Source organism: Notamacropus eugenii, chromosome 6, assembly GCF_028372415.1.
Source record: "Notamacropus eugenii isolate mMacEug1 chromosome 6, mMacEug1.pri_v2, whole genome shotgun sequence".
Lineage (NCBI taxonomy): Eukaryota > Metazoa > Chordata > Mammalia > Diprotodontia > Macropodidae > Notamacropus > Notamacropus eugenii.
The window spans coordinates 56,703,675-56,722,637 of record NC_092877.1 but is presented as its reverse complement, the minus strand read 5'-3'; the positions used below and the strand labels follow the sequence as shown (position 1 = coordinate 56,722,637).

Here is an 18,963-nt window from a genome sequence, read left to right as displayed (position 1 = left end):
GAACAAAATTCCAGGGCAACTCTCACACTTGAGAAAGTGATGGGACAGCCCAAAGCATGTTCCAAAACCTTTATGAACTCAGAATATTAAAACTGGAAGGGAAACTTAGACACTATCTAGGTCAGGCCCCTTACTGTACAGATGAGGAAATTGAATCCCAGACATATAAATTATAATAATTATAATTATACATTTACATAATGCTTTAAGATTTACAAAGCACTTTATTCATAATCCTGTGAAATAGGCAATATAGGCATTGAATTAATACCATTATTTTACAAATGAGGAAACTGAGTCACCAGTTACAGGACTTATCCAAGATCACAAAGCTAGTAAACATCAGAGCTGGAGGCCCAACTTGAGACTGACTCCAAGTCCAATGCTGCAGGAGGGAGATTAGTTTCAGTAATTTCTTCAAAATATAGAATTCAATCAAATGGTTAGAAACTACAGGGAGGCAGACTACTGATCAAAACTAAAAAAAAAAAAAAGATTAACAGCTGTCTACCAACCAACCACTGTCTAACTGAGATTTTCTCAAAATATCCCTCCAACAAGAAGGGTTTGAAGAAATGTTGAGAATTCTGAGGAGGGGAGCCATATTGGTTAGACAAGATAACTAACCTTTGAAGTTCCTACTAACTTTTGGGATTCCATGACTTCATGTGGCTATGAGCAAGAGCCACAGCTAGACAAATTTTTAAAAGTCATTGAAAGATGTTTAGCTCAATGGAGCCTTAACCAAATACTCCTCAGGACTAAGAGGGGTGTAGCTTGGCACCAAGCCTTCTCAGTAGGCATCACTAGTATTAACACTGGACCTGGAAAGACCAGAAGAAATCTGTAGAGCCTAGGATCTGCATGGCAAAGAAATTGTGTCCTTGGAGAGGTTCCAATTAGCTGGACACTAAGCTGAAAGAAGGGCTGCTACTTTACCCTCAGGATTTTTAAATTTGGAACAACTAGTGCCTTTGGGAAAGTGTGGTCAACTGTGTAGTTAGGATTGCCCTCTGGGGCTCAGGGAAGGGCTTGATTTCTCTGTCTCCTATCCCTAGTTTTGTACATTTTATGTCTATTTTTCCCTGATGTGTTATCCTATAAGAAAGCATCTGGGCAAGCACTGTCTTATTTCTGTATCTTCCTTCCCTGAGGAAGAATAAGAACTGTGACTGTGCTTGGAAATATGTTATCTTCCACGAAAATCAAGGATGATATGCTGGTATAGGTGACACTGTGGGGATCAGGCCATTCAAACAGTCCAAGCTATATCTCTAACATGGTGATTGTTCTGAGACTTTACCCTCTTGTACCTGACAACCCCACCTCCCTCGCCATAGGCCCCCAGGAGATGGATGTTGAGAGCAATCAACTTTAACAACTAATATTTGTATTACATGTTATCAAAGTCAACTGATTCAAATTTAGAGCATCTATTTTATATCACCAAAACACAGAGCTTGTCAAAACAATCTGGGGTAGGGAGGAAGGTGAAACAGTTCACTCTATTGCCTTCCAAACTCCAGGGGTGTTAACTGCACACTTAGGCAGGCCATGTATTAAGCTGTTAGTTAGCCAGAGGGAACCCTTTGTGTAACTGATGATTGGTCAAACACCAATGGTGAATTGTGATGGCTCTATGGGAGAGTGGCAGAAAGCAGGGCGTATTTGTCAAGTACAGTACAATTAAGTCAAGAAGACCTGCTGGGCCAATCAACCGTAAGTCAAGAGCACTTGTCTCCTGCAGCCCAACATGCAAAGCCTTTCACAAGTAAAACCTTGGAGAGCGACAAACACCATGGATGCCAAGGTTAGAGTATCACACAATAGTACTCTAGATAGACCAGGAGTAGAGTGATATGCCACATAAGTTTCTCAAGGGCAGAGCCTGGGTCTCATTGCTCTTTGTGCCTTCTATATTGCCAAGCAGAGGGCCCTGAGGGAAGTCAAGATTCATTCAGTCTTACAAAGATAATATCAAGAAGTCACTAAATATTTTTCTTGAATAAGCTGACCTTGAAATTTAAATAGAGGAGGAATCAAACCTCTGGAGCATGAGACTTAAAGTCAGGAAGACCTAGATTCAAACTGACTCTCAGGCACTTACTAGCTGGATAACCCTGGGAAAGCCACTTGATCCCTCTAAGTACTGAGTTTCCTCATCTGTAAAAATACTTAACTCACAGCTGTGCAGATCACATGGGGAAACAAAAGTCATGCCTTTTGCAAGTACTGGAAAGGACCTTAGAGAATCCTTGAGTCCAAACTTCTCATTTGACAGATTAGAAAACTGAGACTCACAGAAGTAGTGACTTGCCTAAGGTCACATAGCTAACAAGTTACAGAAATGGAACTAGAACCTGGACCGCTGACTCCAAACCTAGGGTGTTTAAGTGCCACTGGCATATGTTGATTCCTCCTCTACTTGATTTTTCTGCTGAGGACTTATTGCTTCACCACTTCAAGGCTCCCTGGTTTCCTTAGATTCAGGGATCCTTCCACCATCACCAGGCATGACTATCCCATCCCTTGAACTTTACTAGTTCCTGTGACTGCAAAGAATCTTTCACCAGTTGAGCCCACCCAGGAAGCCCTGAAGAGTGGGAATTGCCTCATTTCTATATCCCTAGAGTCCAGTACAGTACCTGACACACAGTGGGGTAGTTAACTAATGCTGAAATGAAATGAAATGGTGGTGAACTTGCATTTTACTAAGCTGGTCCTTGACCAATAGATCCCCACAGTCCATCTGGTAGGGCCAACAGACACCAGAGTTAATTCTGGCATGATTCAGATATGTTCAATAGTCGATAAACTTTTATTGTGTCCACTACGTGCCAGGCACTGTTCTAAGCAAGAAGCATATAAACATAAATAAAACCAAAGACCATGCCTGCCCTCAAGGAGTTTATACTCTAAATGGGATGGACACACAAAAGGAACCTGAAAAACTAAGGGTGAGAGGAAAGAAAGTACTGAGTGTAGGGGCATGATGGAGTTCCAGGGAAGTCCCAAAGCAGTGCAGCTGGGAGGAAATGGGGAGGAAAACTGGGCTCAGCCCGCCTTCAATAAAAGCCCTAGAGTCCCTGGCCCTACCATCTTCCAAGCATTGGGTCCAATCAGAAGCCTATTAATGAGATAGGATACAGCATCTGGGGAGGAGGTTTGGGCAAGTTTTGACTTTGAAAAAATTAGGCTTGGGAAGAATTTCTATTCTGAGAATTCCTTCAGGGATGCCTGCCCACTCTTCTATGAATAGGTGCTATAAGTGTTTTAAGTATAAAGAACAGAGCCATAGCCAATGTTTAAAAGAAAAAAAATGGACATACATGAATTGACAGTGCACATCAGAACCTCTGCTACAGCTTTTCTGTCCAGCTTATGCTATTTTCAGCAAAACCAACAAACTCTTCTCCCCAAAAGACTATGTATGGTCATTACGCATTTGGGAATCAACCAATCAACAAGCCGTTAATACACACCTAGGTGCCAGGCACTGTGTAAGGTATTGGGGAAACAAAGTCTAAAATGAAATAGTCCTTATCTTCAAGTAGCTTACATTCTATCGGGGAGACGTGTGTGTGTGTGTGTGTGTGTATGTGTATGTGTGTGTGTGTGTGTGTGTGTGTGTGTGTGTGTGTGTACACACTCAATAAATACAAAGGGATTTTGAAGAAAAGGTCACTAGCAGCTGACAGGTAGGACTGAAGTCAGCAGAGAGAGTATGGTGGGGACTACAATGCGCATCACCTTTTAGACAGTTTCCTGGGATGCTTCCATTTAATTAGGACTGTGAAAACAAAAATAGTCTGAGTTATGGGTCAACTGACTGAGCACTTCTACTTGAGAATGGAGGTAGAAAGGATATTTAGGAAATGGAGATGATGTATAATTGATTGTCTGGCCACATTAGCATTTCCATCCCGGGTCAGCAGTTAGGGAGGGTATTTAGAAGAGGTAGCCAGAGGGAACAGAGCTGGTGCTGGTTCAGGCCCACCCATACCTGTTGGCAAATAGAGAACATATTCAGAGAGCAGCCAGGTAGAGTTCAGATGAGTGCATTTCAGGGGGATTTCTGTTTTGATTTAGGTGTTGAGGATGGGAGAAGAGAAGAAGCTAAGAACTGGGAATTTTAAGAACATGAAACTAAACATGTTGGATCACTGGTCTTTAAATGGACAGATATCCTTTCTGATCTGATTCTCTGCAAACATTCTGAATTTTTCTTTAGAAGTTGTATTTCTCAAGATCCTGTCTATTGGTATCTGTGTCTGCGTCAATCCATATCCATATGATATAGCTGGAAAATGTAAAAGCATTACTTAAGTGTAATGAAAAAATGCCTTCTCTTTTTGTTCTAAGTGTCTTGGTCCCATTTTTTGGACTTAATGTTGAGAAATTAGAAGTGAAGGGAAAACAAAAACATAAAAAACAAGCCTCAGATGAGGTTGTAGATATGGTCAGGGAGCAAGGACCTAGAGAATTTCCCTATTATGTGGTGATCTAGAAGGTGACTTTCCCACACAAAAGGCATTAGGAGAGTTGTAGCCTTCTAGACAAAAGTTCATTCTGTTTATCCATCCATGCATACATGCATCCATCCAATCATTATCTATCCATTTATTTATCTACTTAGTTTTAATATTTATTTTTAAAAATTTTGAGTTCCAAATTCTCTCCCTCCCTCCAGCCTCTCCCCTACCAGTTGAGAAAGGAAGCAATTTCATATCTATTCATGTGTTTGCTTCTGGAGTTAGGAATTTTGTACATGGCTGAGGACATATGATGACAAAACATGGACACAGAGAGCAGATGAAAAATATTCCTATGTTCACCCTCTAAAACAATGTCTCTGACAGATTTGTAGGATCCTGGCTTTTGAGGTTAGGGCATCATGGCACTTGCAAGTCGGGAAACATCAGTTATGAATTTAGTTAAGAAAAATGTAAAATTCAGAACAGACAAACCTCGTTAAATTTTTATACAATAATAAATAAACATATGCTTCATTTCCTGGAATATGAATTTGCCCTGCATGGGTGGGGGGCAAGGGGCTGGAGGATCAGGTGGCCAGGGAAGAAAACTGAAACTAGAAAGTTGTGTCCTTCCCAAGGGGTTTCTTACTTTGGAAATTTAAGAACAGAAAATTCAAATGCCCCAAGCAGTTAACTAGACCATCACCATGTTACCTAATGCTGAGTGTGCCTCACTCAGAGGGACAGGTTTGATGTACTCCTTCATTTGTTCTATGTTCCTGTCACTCTCTAACCAGGCACTTCTCCATGTCCTTCCCTTGCTTTACAAAGTTACTCTCCCTTTCTTTCTAATGACACTGAGTACTCACAGAGACCATATGTCTCGCTGACTTACATGGCACACCAAGGAACACTCATGAGAGTTGAGACACACTGTATACTGAGGGAAGCCATGCGTGGCACACACATGAAACCAAAACACATCTGAGTATGTCTACAGTCACCACAGCTTGGCTGGCATTCCATGATCTTACCTTTGAAGTAAGGGATGTAATGATGTCTGAACATAGATGTAGGGCTTGGGTGTTGGGGCAGGGAGATGCAGCTACTGGTACCAAGACTCAGAGTACCAGCTGAGGGGGGCAACAGAGAGTAAGTGAAAATAAACTACAGAGCTCACTTACTTAAAAAGCCAAAAAATATCTCTAGGCATCAATGTGTTCAGAATAATTTTCCATTTCTCTCTCAGTGCTATGCAGTCATTTTGGGGGACCTGAAAGGTGCTTTACAACCTATAGTCATGCCTTATTGCTACTTCTGAAACACTACCCCTTGGGATACCAAGATGGCGCTATGATTAGATGGACATGAATTGTTTTTCAATAGCATTTGTGTCTAATGCATTCTTTTCCCTTATGAGATCCCCCTCATATGCAATATCCCTATTTAAGAAAGCTAGTGAGAGGTTCTCTGTAGTTAGTGGAACAGAGCAGAGCTAACTGGCTGCCTCAGGACTGTACCCACCATCCTGGCCTCACTGGCCTATGCCCCACCCTCATAGCTGGGTACTCATAGGCTCAAATTGCTCAACATACACCTGGCATGGCATACAATACCAGTGCTCTGTGCACAGATGGTGCCCAATGGCAATAAATGCTTCAATATGTATTTATTGAATGTCATCATGCACAAAGTCAAATGCAGAGAATAAGAGAAAAAAATGATCTAGTGGTAAGAACTTTGGACTTGGTGCCAGAGGCTCCAGGTTCAAATTTTCACACATCTTTTTTTACCTATTTGACCTTAGGCAAGTCACTTAACATATTTGTGCCTCATTTTCCTTATCTGCAAAATGATAGGGTTAAATTAAATAAATGATCTCTAAAATTCTTTACAGTTTCACATTCTATGATTCTATTTCCTTTTCTGCACAGGTCCCTAAATAATTGGTATATTCCAAGAAGCTGAACAAGAAGTCACCTTGAAATGATGATAAATTTAGAGACAGTTTAGAAGGAAAAAAAATCTCCCTAAAATGAAGTATTGAATGGCATATGGTAGCAGACACAGTAGCTTTAAAGGGCAGTTCAAAAACAAATGTAATCTTTTTTTTTCTTTAAAAGAAAGGCCAGTGAACATCATGGGGCTACTAATGGAATAAAGTGGGTCTAGACACCATATGTCATGTGCTCATGATTGGTTTTTTTTATTTTTGCTTATTGTAATCCTTCATTTCTGTAATGATCTTGCAATATTTTGCTCAGTGGACATGCTTAATGCTAGTGGTACTTCTCCCAACAGATTCAACTAACGTTCATGTAGCTGCTACAGCAGCTACTCTGCTGCTATATACAAGGCACTGTGTTTGGCCATGGAGAGACAAAAATACAAACCACACAGTCCTTTCTCTCAAGGAACTTGCCTTCTCCTGGGATTCTCGCAGGGATGTGACATGGACATAGATATGTACAATGGAAGGTAGGGAGGGTGGAGGCAAAAGAGAGAGTGAACAAAGTATTCTAGGATTATTCAAGGAAGGGAGAGAATATTTGTTGCCTGGAAAATTAAAGGAAGAATTCAAGGAAAAGGTGGCACCAGAGATGGGCTGTGAAGAAAGACAGAGATTCTGAAAGGCAGAAAGAGGAAAGATTTCTATTCCCAGGTGACAGTTTGTTGGAATGCACAGAGGTGAAAGTTTGTATGTTGAGTGTGGGGAGAAAAGACCATTTTGTTGGGAAAAGTAGAATTCATGAAAAACAATGTGAAATGAGGCTGGAAGACTGGTTTGGAGCCAGCTAGTGCATGGTTTTACTTAACATTAAAAGGAATTTATATTTCATCAGTAAGTATCCCCTGAATGAACTTAAGTGGGGAACAACATATTCATAGCCTGAGGAAGATTACTATGGCATCTCCGGGAATGACTGACCAGGGAGGGGAGAGCCTGGGGTCCAGAAGATAAATTAGGGAGTGATTATAACATTTCAGATAAGAAGTGATAAAGATGTACTTGGAACTAGGCAGAATAAGTGGTGTCATCTTGAGTCTATAGATGAGGAAACTGAGGCTTGGAGGAGTTAAGTGAGTTGACCATGGACACAAAGTTGAGAAATGCTGGGGTTTGATCCCAAGTCTTCTGGCTCCAAGTTCATCCTTTTCCATTATACCACTTTTCCTCTCTGGATATATAAAAATGATGAATATGATAATAATTTCTTTTCAAGTGTGATATGTTGACATCTCAGTCCATTGAGGAATTTAGTCTATTCCCGTGCAGTCTATGGTCATACCATTCTAGAATATGTTCAGTCTCCTTTCCATCCTCCATGTATTTGCTTATTTTGTTCCTCATGCCTAAACTATCCTCCATCTTTCTCTCTTTGCCTGATGAATTCCTAACAATCTTTTAAATCCCACCTTGAATGCTTGTACTTGTGCTTCCCTATTATTCTCACCTGTTTCACCCTACCCCATGAGGTTATACCTATTCAGACAATATTATGTTTTTGACTATCTGTGTTGGTGTCTCATCCTCTTAGATTATAAGCTCCTTGAGGACAAGACCATGTCATATCTAAATTTTCTTATCTTCCCAAGTACCTCTCACAGTCTTCTGCACATAGTAAGCACTTGATTGAGGTCTGTTGTTTTGTAAGGGATGATGTTGACTTAAGAAGCCCAAGTTGGTGAGAATCGTGTATCCCCAGATCCCGCAATAGCAAGATGGTCTTTTATAATGTGGTTTATGAGGGGTGAAAACACTGAGGGTCATTTACCTGGTCTGCTGTAATGCTGAGGGGAGCGGGAAGTTGGAGTATAACGCCCATAGCTGACTGATCCTGTGGAACTTGGACTGGAGGTCCTGTATTGCTTGTATGATCGATCGTCTTGGTCACCCTGGGAGAAAATGGCATGGAAAGGGGATGGTGGGAGGGGGAAAACAACTTCATAAATCCAGGAAATCAAAAGAATTCCCTCAATCTTTAAATTATAATTAAAGTCCTTCCCATTGTGATAAGAAATCTCTGAAGAGATCAACTTGGAAGGCAGAAAAAGGGGAGTCATCTCTGCTTCGGAGTGGGGTCAGCCCTTAGATTTGCCCTTTCTGATGACCTCCAAATGCCTGCCAATTGAAACAAAGGCCCAGACTCTCCAGTGCCTTTTCCTTCACTACCTGGCCTTATTGAGGACAAGACTCAGAGATCTGAAGACATTCCCCTCCTCTAAAAAAAGGGGCAAAGAACTTAGTGCTGGAAACATTTGGCAAAAATATTCCCCTCCCCTCAGATTCAGCCTACCCCCTAAAAATGTCTTTTATGATAGTCCCAAAGTATTCTATGTGCTCCAAAGGGATATACAGAGATAAAAATACACAGTGCTGAGACCCAAGGGATTTATGTATCTCATGATTAAGAATCTATGCTACAATTTCTGTTTAAAATAGGGATGGGCAATTGTTTTGAGCAGCTGATGGAACTGGGACACAAACAGGCAGCGTGAGATGGCATGATACCAATGTCACGTAAATAGAATGGGTTATCCTGGCCCAAGCCACCCCTTCCACAGCAAAGCACGTGCAGGGGCCAGGCTATACACGACACATAAAAATATCTTGCATAAAAATATCTTGCGTTCATTGAATACTATTAATTTGCACCCACAGGCCCAGGGCTGGGGGTGGATTATTTATTGGGATGAACTGAATAAGGTCCCATTCATTTATACTGGCATTCAAGGCCTTCCATCACATGATCCCAATTTACCTTTTTAACCTTATTTCCTATCACAACTACCCTCACTGAGGCTTAAACATAGTCTATACTTTCCTGCCTCTGTGGCTTTGCTCCTTTTGAATCTTGGGGTGTCTTTTCCCATAATCCTACACATAATTCAAGAACCACTTTAAACTCTACCTTCTCCATGAGGCCCTTGACCATCACAAACTCAGTGGTTTCTGCTTAGGGACTCCTCTGGCACTTAGCTCTTTGTACCATTTATTAGACATGCATCTTCTTATAGCCAAATAGAATTATAATTTTCTCATAGAAGTATACCTTATTATTCTAACTAAAGTTAGTGGTGGGGAACCTGAGGTCACATGTAACCCTCTAGATCCTCAAGTATGGCCCTTTGACTAAATCCAAACTTCACAGAACAAATCCCCTTAATAAAAGGATTTTTTAAAATAAAATTCTAGTTACTAGATTGTGAAAGCCTTGAAGCTAGGGTATGTGCCTTCTCTAGCTCCTCTGTCCCAACTCCAGCCCCCACACCAGGGATTTGCATGGAGAGTATGTATAAATATATACATATTTGTAAAGTCTCATATCACTTCCCAGTCAATAAACTCTAGCAGCTCCCTAGTACATCTAGAACTGAATACAGATTCCTGATTGGTGTTTAAAGCCTTTTGCCATGTGGTTGCAGCCTACTTACCATCCCAAACCTCTTCTACATGACTCCCCCTCACACATGCTATGGCCTGGGCAAACTGGGCTTCTTGCTGCCCTTTACACATGGCATTCCATGTCCTATCTGTCTCCGTTCCTTAGAAGAGGTTATCCCCCACTTCTGGAATGTGCTCCCTTCTCACCTTTCTGGCTCTTGAAATCCCTGCTTCCTTCAAAGCTCAACTCAGATGTCGGACTCTGCTGATCTCCAAGTTACTAGTGCACCCTTTTCCACCATCTTGGATTTATTTTGTATATGTTTATACATGGAGGAGACACACATCTCCTCCTATAGAATATAAGCTTTTTGAGGGCAGGGACTATTTCATTTTCTTCTTTGTGTCCCCAATATTAGCACATAATAGGTGTTTAATAAATACTTATGGATTGATTATAGCATTCTCTCTCTTTGTCCTGTGTTTCTAATCCTTGACTTTTCACCTAGACTATAAGCTGACCCACTGTTCTCCCCTTGGCTGCCCTCCATAGTACAAGTCACAAGGCAGATAACTCCCTGGATGCCAGTGTTTCCCTTCTTCCCCTGGGTAGTAGCTTCTGAAGAGTTCATCATCACTACTAAGGGTAGGGTTTGTGATATGGTGAGTAGACTAGATGCTGCATAGCATTCTTTTCACCAGACTTTTCAACCTTTAGGAATGCAACTGTTCAAACTACAGTATCTTTTGATGGTCCCTAGTCTGTGCCCCCTAATTCTGTATTTCTGGGGCTGTGACAGATGCAAAGGAAGCAAGCATATGATAATATCAGCACGCTGCGGTTAAAGAAATAGCTCAGAATGAACAGCGGTCCCTGACTGACTCTACAAAGGATTGGAGTCTGCCAAGAAGCAACATTCACATGAGCACAGGTCTGCAGTCCTGAATGGGGGGCTGGTCTGATGCGCCGTGAAAGACATTGTAAGACAACATAAGCTTTGAGGGTTACCTCCGGAGGAGTTGGAGAGAGCAACTGGGGTGACTGCAAACAGTAACACAGAGTAAGAGATTAGTGATAAAACATCGGGCAGGATGTTACATCATTGGGGGAAAAAGACATTTTAGTATCACAGGCAACACACATGAGTCATACAGATTAGAGCTACAGGATCCAGTTCCTTTGGCTAGACAAAGGAGAAAAAGGAAAGAATGAGACTGAAAGGAAGAAAATAATTTTTCAAGACTTTTCTTTGAAAAAAATAGGGTGAAGTGACTCCCAAAGAAAGTGTCTTCCCAAGGTACTTATTCCATGATAGTGTCCTTGTCCCCTCTTCTGCCATGTTCAGGACAGCCCATAAATTATAGGATATACCATTTTAATGCTAGAAGAGGCCTTAGAACATACAGTATCAGAACTGGGAGGGAGTTCAAAGACTGTCTAGTCTAAATCTTATTATATTGATGAGGAAACAAAAGTACAAGGAAGTTAAATGACTTGCCCAAGGTCACCCACTTAATAAGCATCAGGGACAGGATTTGAATCCAGCTTCCTCTGACTCTTCTACTGCCCCAGAGCTGGAAGGGAGCTTGGGATATATAAAGACGTGGAGTGTTAAAGCTGGAAAGGATGTTATAGAATGCAACACACTCATTTTACAGAGTGGAAATGACCTGTAGAAGGTCCCATGGCGAGTTAGTGGCAGGGCAGGGATGAGAACCGAGGTCTTCTGATGTCTAATCCCATGCTCTTTCTACTACTTTTGTGTGTGATACACACTGTGAATTATGAGCTGAGTCAGAAATGAAATCCTGTATGCTTATATCTTATCTAATATAAATCACATGCATCAGGATTGCAAAATAAGGGAGGATCAACCTCTTGCCAGGATTCATGAACCACCTGGCACATCCTTCTGTATCTGCTGTAACTGCCAGCTAAATTCCCTTGTTGTCTTTCAGGTCAGGGATTATCCATGGCTTACTTCCAAGGGGGCACTTTGCCTATCACATCATTTGGAGGGGAATACAATTAGAAATGTAAGAAACTAATAACTAGGTCTTCAGTGGCTCTTAAGGTTCTGGAATATTAACCCACTGAAGACTAGTGTGCCAAGACACAGGCACTCTAATTTCACTATTGACATTCACATCATATGGGAAAGCTGCCCAGAGCATTTAAGTGGTATTTGTACCAACTGGATTAATTCAAGAACCATGAGTGTTAACAAATGGTGGGAGGATCAATTCTGTCTGCATGCAGTGTAGTGAAAAGAACATTGGACTTCAAGTCAGGAGAGCTGGGTTCAAGCTCTGGCTTAGACACAAGCCATGTGATGTTAGACAGGAATCATAGCCCACATGTATGTCATGCTGTAGACTTTATAAAGTACATTCCTTGCAACAAAGCAGGTAGGTGGCACAGTGACCATAACACTGGAATGGAAGTCAGGAAGAACTGGATTCAATCCAGCCTCAGATACTTACTAGTTGTGTGACTCTGGACAAGTCACTTAACCTCTGCCTCCCTCAGTTTCCTCAATTATAAAATAGGGATAATAATAGCACTTACCTCCAAGGATTGTAGTGAGGGTCAAATGACATAACATTTGTAATTATTACAAATTACAGCCACTCATCACAAAGCCTGGCACATGGTTGGCATTTAATGCTTATTTTCTTCCTTTCCCCTTTCCCAACAACTTTGTGAGGGAGAAGCTAAGTATTATCATCCCCACATTAAAGAGGAAGAAAATGTGGCTGAATGAGGTTAAGTGACTTGCTCAAGGTCATGCAGCTTGTAAGAAGCCAGGCCTTCTGGTAGTCAATCCAATATTCCTTCTACTATTCCATATACCCATATGGAATACCCACTATACCCAATATTAGTTTGTATCCCCATCTGTGAAATGGGTATGAAGATTGTACTTTCAACCTCATACAGTCATTGTGAGTTAAGTACTTTGTAGACCTTAAAGCCCTTTAGAAATGCAAGTTATTACTTAGAGTAGTGGCAGGAGCATTTTATTTTCGGTCCCTCATTTCTAACTTTTTTTGGTATCCTCTTTAATCCACCCCAAACTCCTTCTGCTTGTACACGTTAGGGTGAGGGGACAAACTAGTAGCCAAATAGGAGCTTGAATTACTCTGCCCTCAGGAGACGGGCAAACGGGAAATGTCCAGGTCCTTGGACTGCACAATGGACTGAGCCAGCCTGGCCTAGGACCACACTTATTAGCAATGGGCGGATGAAAGAATGGTTCTTCCCTTGCTCTGTGCAAAGACCATATGAGGTTAAGTTCCTGTTGGGAGGCTGACTCATTGTGTGCTTTATTTCTTGCATATAAATTCCTGGAGTAAATGATGACTGTGCTAACGTTCAAGAATCTTGCTGGTGTTTTCTTAATGCAATAAGCAACATTTGATAATACATGGAAGGTTTCCAAAACATTTCACACATATTATCTCATTTAATCATTGTGGATAACTCCCCAAGATAGGTACTACTGTTACCCTTACTATATAGACAAGAAAAGTGAGGCTGAGAAAGCTGAAGTGATTCTCCTAGTGTCATACAGGTAATAAGTATCTGGGCCAGGATTCCAACCCAGGTCTTTGGAATCCTTATTACCTGTATGACACTGGGAGAATCATTTCAGCTTTCTCAGCCTCACTTTTCTCATCTATAAAATGGTTCCAAGTCTAGCTCTCTATTTACTTGGGCATCTAGATGTCTCTATGCAGAAACACTTCCCTGCAAGTTAAGATGGGAGGTGAAGACCTTAGGGTCCCTGAGAAAAAAGAACAACCTGGGGTTTAGATCCAGCAGAAAATAGAAAGACCTGAGTGAGGTTTCCAGAAGCAAGATGAGAGTAGGGCTTTGCCATGTACAAAGAAATGCTGGCCCTCAATGAATATATGATTTCTCTAATGTTCTAAAAGTGGTCTATACTTATTTTTGTCCTACACTATGCTTCCCTGTTCTATACTAAGATACCACTGATGTGACTACTGTCTCAAGGGACAATATTATACACTTTGGAGGCCATTTCTATCTTCAGTATGTGCAGAAGAACAGAGGTTAAATGAATGAGTGAGGTAAGTTCAGCTCATGGGGGAAGGACAGAGAGAGGGGGCAAAAACGCCCAATTCTGGAGCAGGCAGAGAGCCCCCAAGCATACACTGAAGCCTTGGAGTAGTATATCTGGGCATTGGGGCTAGTTTTCCTGTCCTGCAGCTGATAGCGAGTTCTTGTTAGGGTCCACTGGAGATCATGGCCTTTCAGAAGATTGGAGAGTAAAGAGGAAATGGCAATAATACCTAACATTTCTACGATGCTTTACTATTTACAAAGTGCCTTGCAACCATTCACAGTTATGTAGGGTAGTTGTTACCAATATTATTGTTCCCATTTTATAGATGAGGAAACTGAGGTTCAGAGAGGTGAAATGATTCCCTTGCATGACTAGCAAACAATGGAGCTGGGATTTTAATGATAATAATGATGATAATAATAATACTACTTCTAATCATAATTACAGTGACATTTATAGAGGGCTGGAGATTTACAAAGCACCTTAAATACATGGGATCATACCTGATCCTTACAACAACCCTACAAGGTAGGTGAAATCATTATCTGCTTTTTACTGATCAAGAAACTGAGGCTCAGAGAATTGAAATGATTAGCCAGAGGCATATCTAGTAAGTGTACAAGGTAGGATTTGAATCCAGGTCTTTTCAATTCAAATGTGATACCTACTGTATCACAATGCCATACGTATATACATACATATATATTTATACGTACATATACATATATATTTTAAGTTCTGATGATTTCATATCATAAACCAAACCTAAACAAAATTTATTCTCTGGATAGTGTGGTCTGTGCATGTGTATTTGTGAAAAATCAGTCAAAAAAGCACCTTTTATAGTCCAGACATCCTGAAAGTTTAAATGAAATTCTTAGACTATCAAATAAAATACTAACAATTCAAATCAAATAGAATAAAGGTGGCATCGAGTAATATGAGAAAGAGAATGAAAGAAAATGGCACTTTATGTAAAAATATTGAGAAATACGTAATGTGTTTTAGGTGCCATTAGTATAATGGGATGGCAGATTGTCCTATGAGGTAACTTTATGTATACAATAATGGAGACAAAGACAGACAGTGAAAAGCAATTTGCATATAGGAAAATGATACATTCCATGCATCTTGAAAATCACTCTGTATGTAGGCAAACCCTGCCAAATGTCAATTTGTTCTGCACAAACGTGACATTAAGGACATTTTATGGGGTGGTTAGTTACAGACAAACTATTATAAATGGTACCATAAGCAGTCTGATACTCAGGAAAGTTAAGGATTCTGGGGATGAAGGACTAACTCATAGTAAAGCTGACCATTCTACTGGCCTTGCAGTCTCTGGGCTGGATAGACAGGAGGTAGGCCTCTGTGATATTAAGGCAACGTTGAAGATCAAATGTAAAAGCAGTGAGAGCGAAGCTTATTTCCTCCTTTGTATTTATCCCTAGAACCTAGCACATCACATGTCTTATAGAACTTAATAAGCATTTAATAAATACTTATTGATCATTCAACTGATACTCCAGTAATCATGTTATTATAAAACTATTATCGGCTAGGACCATGTTAGGTGAGGTATGCCTATATATGAGTCAAAACGAGTATTTGGATTAGTACTTGATCATTTCCTTAAAACCACCAGTGCTTCCTGTCTCCTGTTACATTTCATTAAAATGTCTTCCCCCTCAAAAAAAACCACAATCCACTCCTACATTTACTACAGATCAGAAAGTTTGGTAGCGAAAGCTTTCTGGTTTTATGCAGAATTTAAAAAAGCAGCTTGCTATGAAATGGTTACTCAAAGGAGGATGAAGATATTCAGCTTACAGATCAAATTGTGTTAGTTTTACAGAGACCAAACACCAAGTTGAATGACACCAATCATCAAGGCCTCATCTCCAAAATCATGACATTGTTCAGTTTCCGTACCTCTCCATAACTGTGCCTGTCACCTGAGGAGTAACTGATGTATGGAGAGTAGGAGATCATGTCTGGGCGATCGATGTTATAGATGGCCTTGCTTTTAGGAAGAGCAGCCAAGTCCCTGTAGTCAAGAATCTCATCTCCAAGCTTAGCCTAAGAAAGAGAGGAAAGACCAAAGAGAAGAGGGAAATTATTAGAGCCAAATCAATAGGAGATAGATATCAGCCAAGAACCAGCAATCACCCCCAGATGCAGAGTAGCCATTCAGTAAAGCAGCAAGCATATAGTGAAAAGCACCCTGGACTCCAGAGAGAAAAGAGATGGGCTTGAGGACCACTTCTGCAGTCTGTTACCTATATGCCCCTGAGCAAACTGCATCTCTGATTTTCCTTATCTGAAAAATGGGCATGGCAAGAATCACTTGCACCAATATTGAAAGCATTTTGTTGAAGTTAGGATTGTTTGATTATAGATTTGAAGATCATCTTAGTCCAATTTGCTCATTTTAACAGATGATGAAATTAAGGTCCAGAGAGATTAAGTAATTTGCACAAGGTAATGCATGTATTAAGTGGCAGGTTAATAATTAGAGCCCAGGACTTCTGATGCTAAATACCATGCTTTTGCCACTCCATCGAGATGACTCTTCTTTAGAGATAAAAGTGAACTCAGAAGTCATGCAGATAGATTATATATATTTATATATATATGATTATATTATTAAAAACTTGCGCCTGCAATAGCTCTCTTCTCAGAACTCCTAAAGTACTTCTTACCTGTCTTTCATTCTGACATTTTATTACTACATTCTTTCATAGCTTAATTATTTTATATGGATGTCTTACCTACTCCAGTATCATATTTCCTACTTCTATATTCCCCTAGTGCTAACCCTAAATGCAAAGCAGATGGTGAAAAAGATAATTATTGATCAAACATATCCTTCCTTTTCCTTCTCTCCACTTTTCAACTATGTTCAACTCTATGCCACCTATATTAAACTAGATGTTCAACTAGAAGTGGGGTCTGTGTACCTGCTTCTCTTTTCCTAGAGGTTGTCAGTCATCCATTGAATATTTCAAGGGGAAAAGTTCCTAAATGATTTAAAGTTTCCTCCAAATAACTTTCTTTTGGGTGCGGTAATGAGGATAACAAATATATATGGCAGCAAGAGAGAAAATAACAATAACACTAATGGTTCTGTGCATTTATGGTTTTAGAAAAAGAAAAAACGTCTCTTGTGGGGGATATCAACGAGTCTTCACAAAAACCTGCTGAGGTGGAGCAGGTCAAAGCATCATCATTTAATCATTCGAGATGTAGTCCAAGTCTCTTGTTTTACAGGTAAGGGCATTGAAGGGCAGAGGAGAAGGACATGCCCAAGGGCACACAGATCCTAAGGAGAAGGGTTGGAATTTGAACCCAATGTCTCCAACTCAAAGCCAGCACATTCCCTGGGTAGCATATTCCCATTGTATAGAGAAAGAAACAAGCTCTGAGTAATGTGGTGAGGGCACAGAGACAGGCGGAATGATGACTTTTTCTTTTTAATATTCAGAAACGACATGTCTTGAACATTTGGACAGTAAGATGAATGCCACCTACTCTTTAGCATTTGTCCTTCATAAGGTGACTCTCGAATTTATTTCCATTTAATGTAGCATACATACTTCACTTGGTTGCTACAGCAACTAGCTGGATCATATTAATAAAATGAAGGTCATTTAGATAGGCTTCTTCCCTCCCCAACCTCCCACCCCACATCCTTCCTTCTATGTGTTTCTTCTCCTAATATATAAGAAAAGTCATACAAGTGTTGTGGAAAGAGCAATGTGTTGGGCATAAAGAAATCTGAGTTCCCATTCTGAGTGCTATTCAATTAGTTGCATAGCCTCAGGTAAGTCACTATACCACTCTGGGTCTCAGTTTCCTCAATCTGCCTCCAGGGTTCTTCCTCATTAGAGGTACTTAAGCAAAAGGTGATGACCATTTGCTGGGTAACTTTTGGAGGGGATTTTCATTTAGGTGCTGGTGGGTCCAGAGGTTTCTGAAGAATATTTCTAGAGCTCTGCCATTTCATATTGTAAAGTCTCTTCTAACCTTCATGGTCTCTGTTCTGTGTACTTAAGATCCTTCCAGTTCTAACGTTCTAAGGTCCCTTCTGCCTTTGACATATATATGTACAGACTCATAGAAAATTTTCAACTACAGATAGGTAGTTACACAGCAGAAGACCTTCTTCCTGGCTGAAGTGCTGAGCATTTCTATTTTGTATCATCCCTTAGTCTATATCGCTATTTGAGCATATATAATTAAAGGTTTTCTATCCGAAGTTTTCACCAAGCAACTAATGGACTGTAAGGCAAAGATCATCTCTTTTGTGTAATAAAACCACGTCTATTTTTAATATAAAATGAAATGATGATATTTTTCATGAATTTTACATTTAATTTTTTTAAAAATTAGATTTCATGTCCAGTTGTCAGAAATTAAGACACTAAAATAAGCAACAACGGTCTCAGTAACAAACTGCAAAAACAGTCATGCAAGAAAAGGAGATCAGCAAGGGTCAAAAGGAAGAAAAATGTGAAATCTTTGTTTCTTATGAAAGTTAACATTTTAAAGCAAAGCAAATAATAGTGTTTCTGGTTTCTTTTATAATCTTTTAAAAAAATTAAAAATGTTTGTGCATGTAAAATGTTTGCTCGTCTTGATAGTTACTAAGTTTTTGAATACGCTTTTGAAGCGTTATTTTTTTTTTAAGAATTAAGGTACTGGAATATTTGACTTATTAGACATACAATAAATTAGGTAACCTATAGTTGCCTAACAGAGGCAGCTAGGTGGTAAAGTGATCACAGCGCCAGACCTGAAGTCAAGAAGACTTGAATTCAAATCAAGTCTCAGCCCCTTCCTAGCTGTGTGATCCTAGGGAAGTCACTGAACCTTTCTGTACCTCAGTTTCCTCATCTGTAAAATAATAGCATCTACCCACCAAGGGTGTCATAGGATCAAATGAGATATCACTTGTGAAGTTCTCAGCAAATCTTAAAGCATTATTAAATAAGCACCATATATAAATGCT

General features: G+C 40.1%; 1 protein-coding gene across 1 annotated transcript in view; it reads right to left on the bottom strand.

Annotated features, from left to right (window-relative positions):
• The window catches only part of ABLIM2 (actin binding LIM protein family member 2), a 226,249-nt gene that overhangs the window by 67,171 nt on the left and 140,115 nt on the right, over positions 1-18,963 (bottom strand). Inside the window, exons 10-12 of the mRNA XM_072620149.1 lie at positions 15,885-16,031; positions 8,252-8,372; positions 5,510-5,608 (exon numbers count right to left, since the gene is read on the bottom strand). Coding sequence (XP_072476250.1) covers positions 5,510-5,608; positions 8,252-8,372; positions 15,885-16,031 — 367 coding nt within the window. The remainder of the gene's footprint in view (positions 1-5,509; positions 5,609-8,251; positions 8,373-15,884; positions 16,032-18,963) is intronic.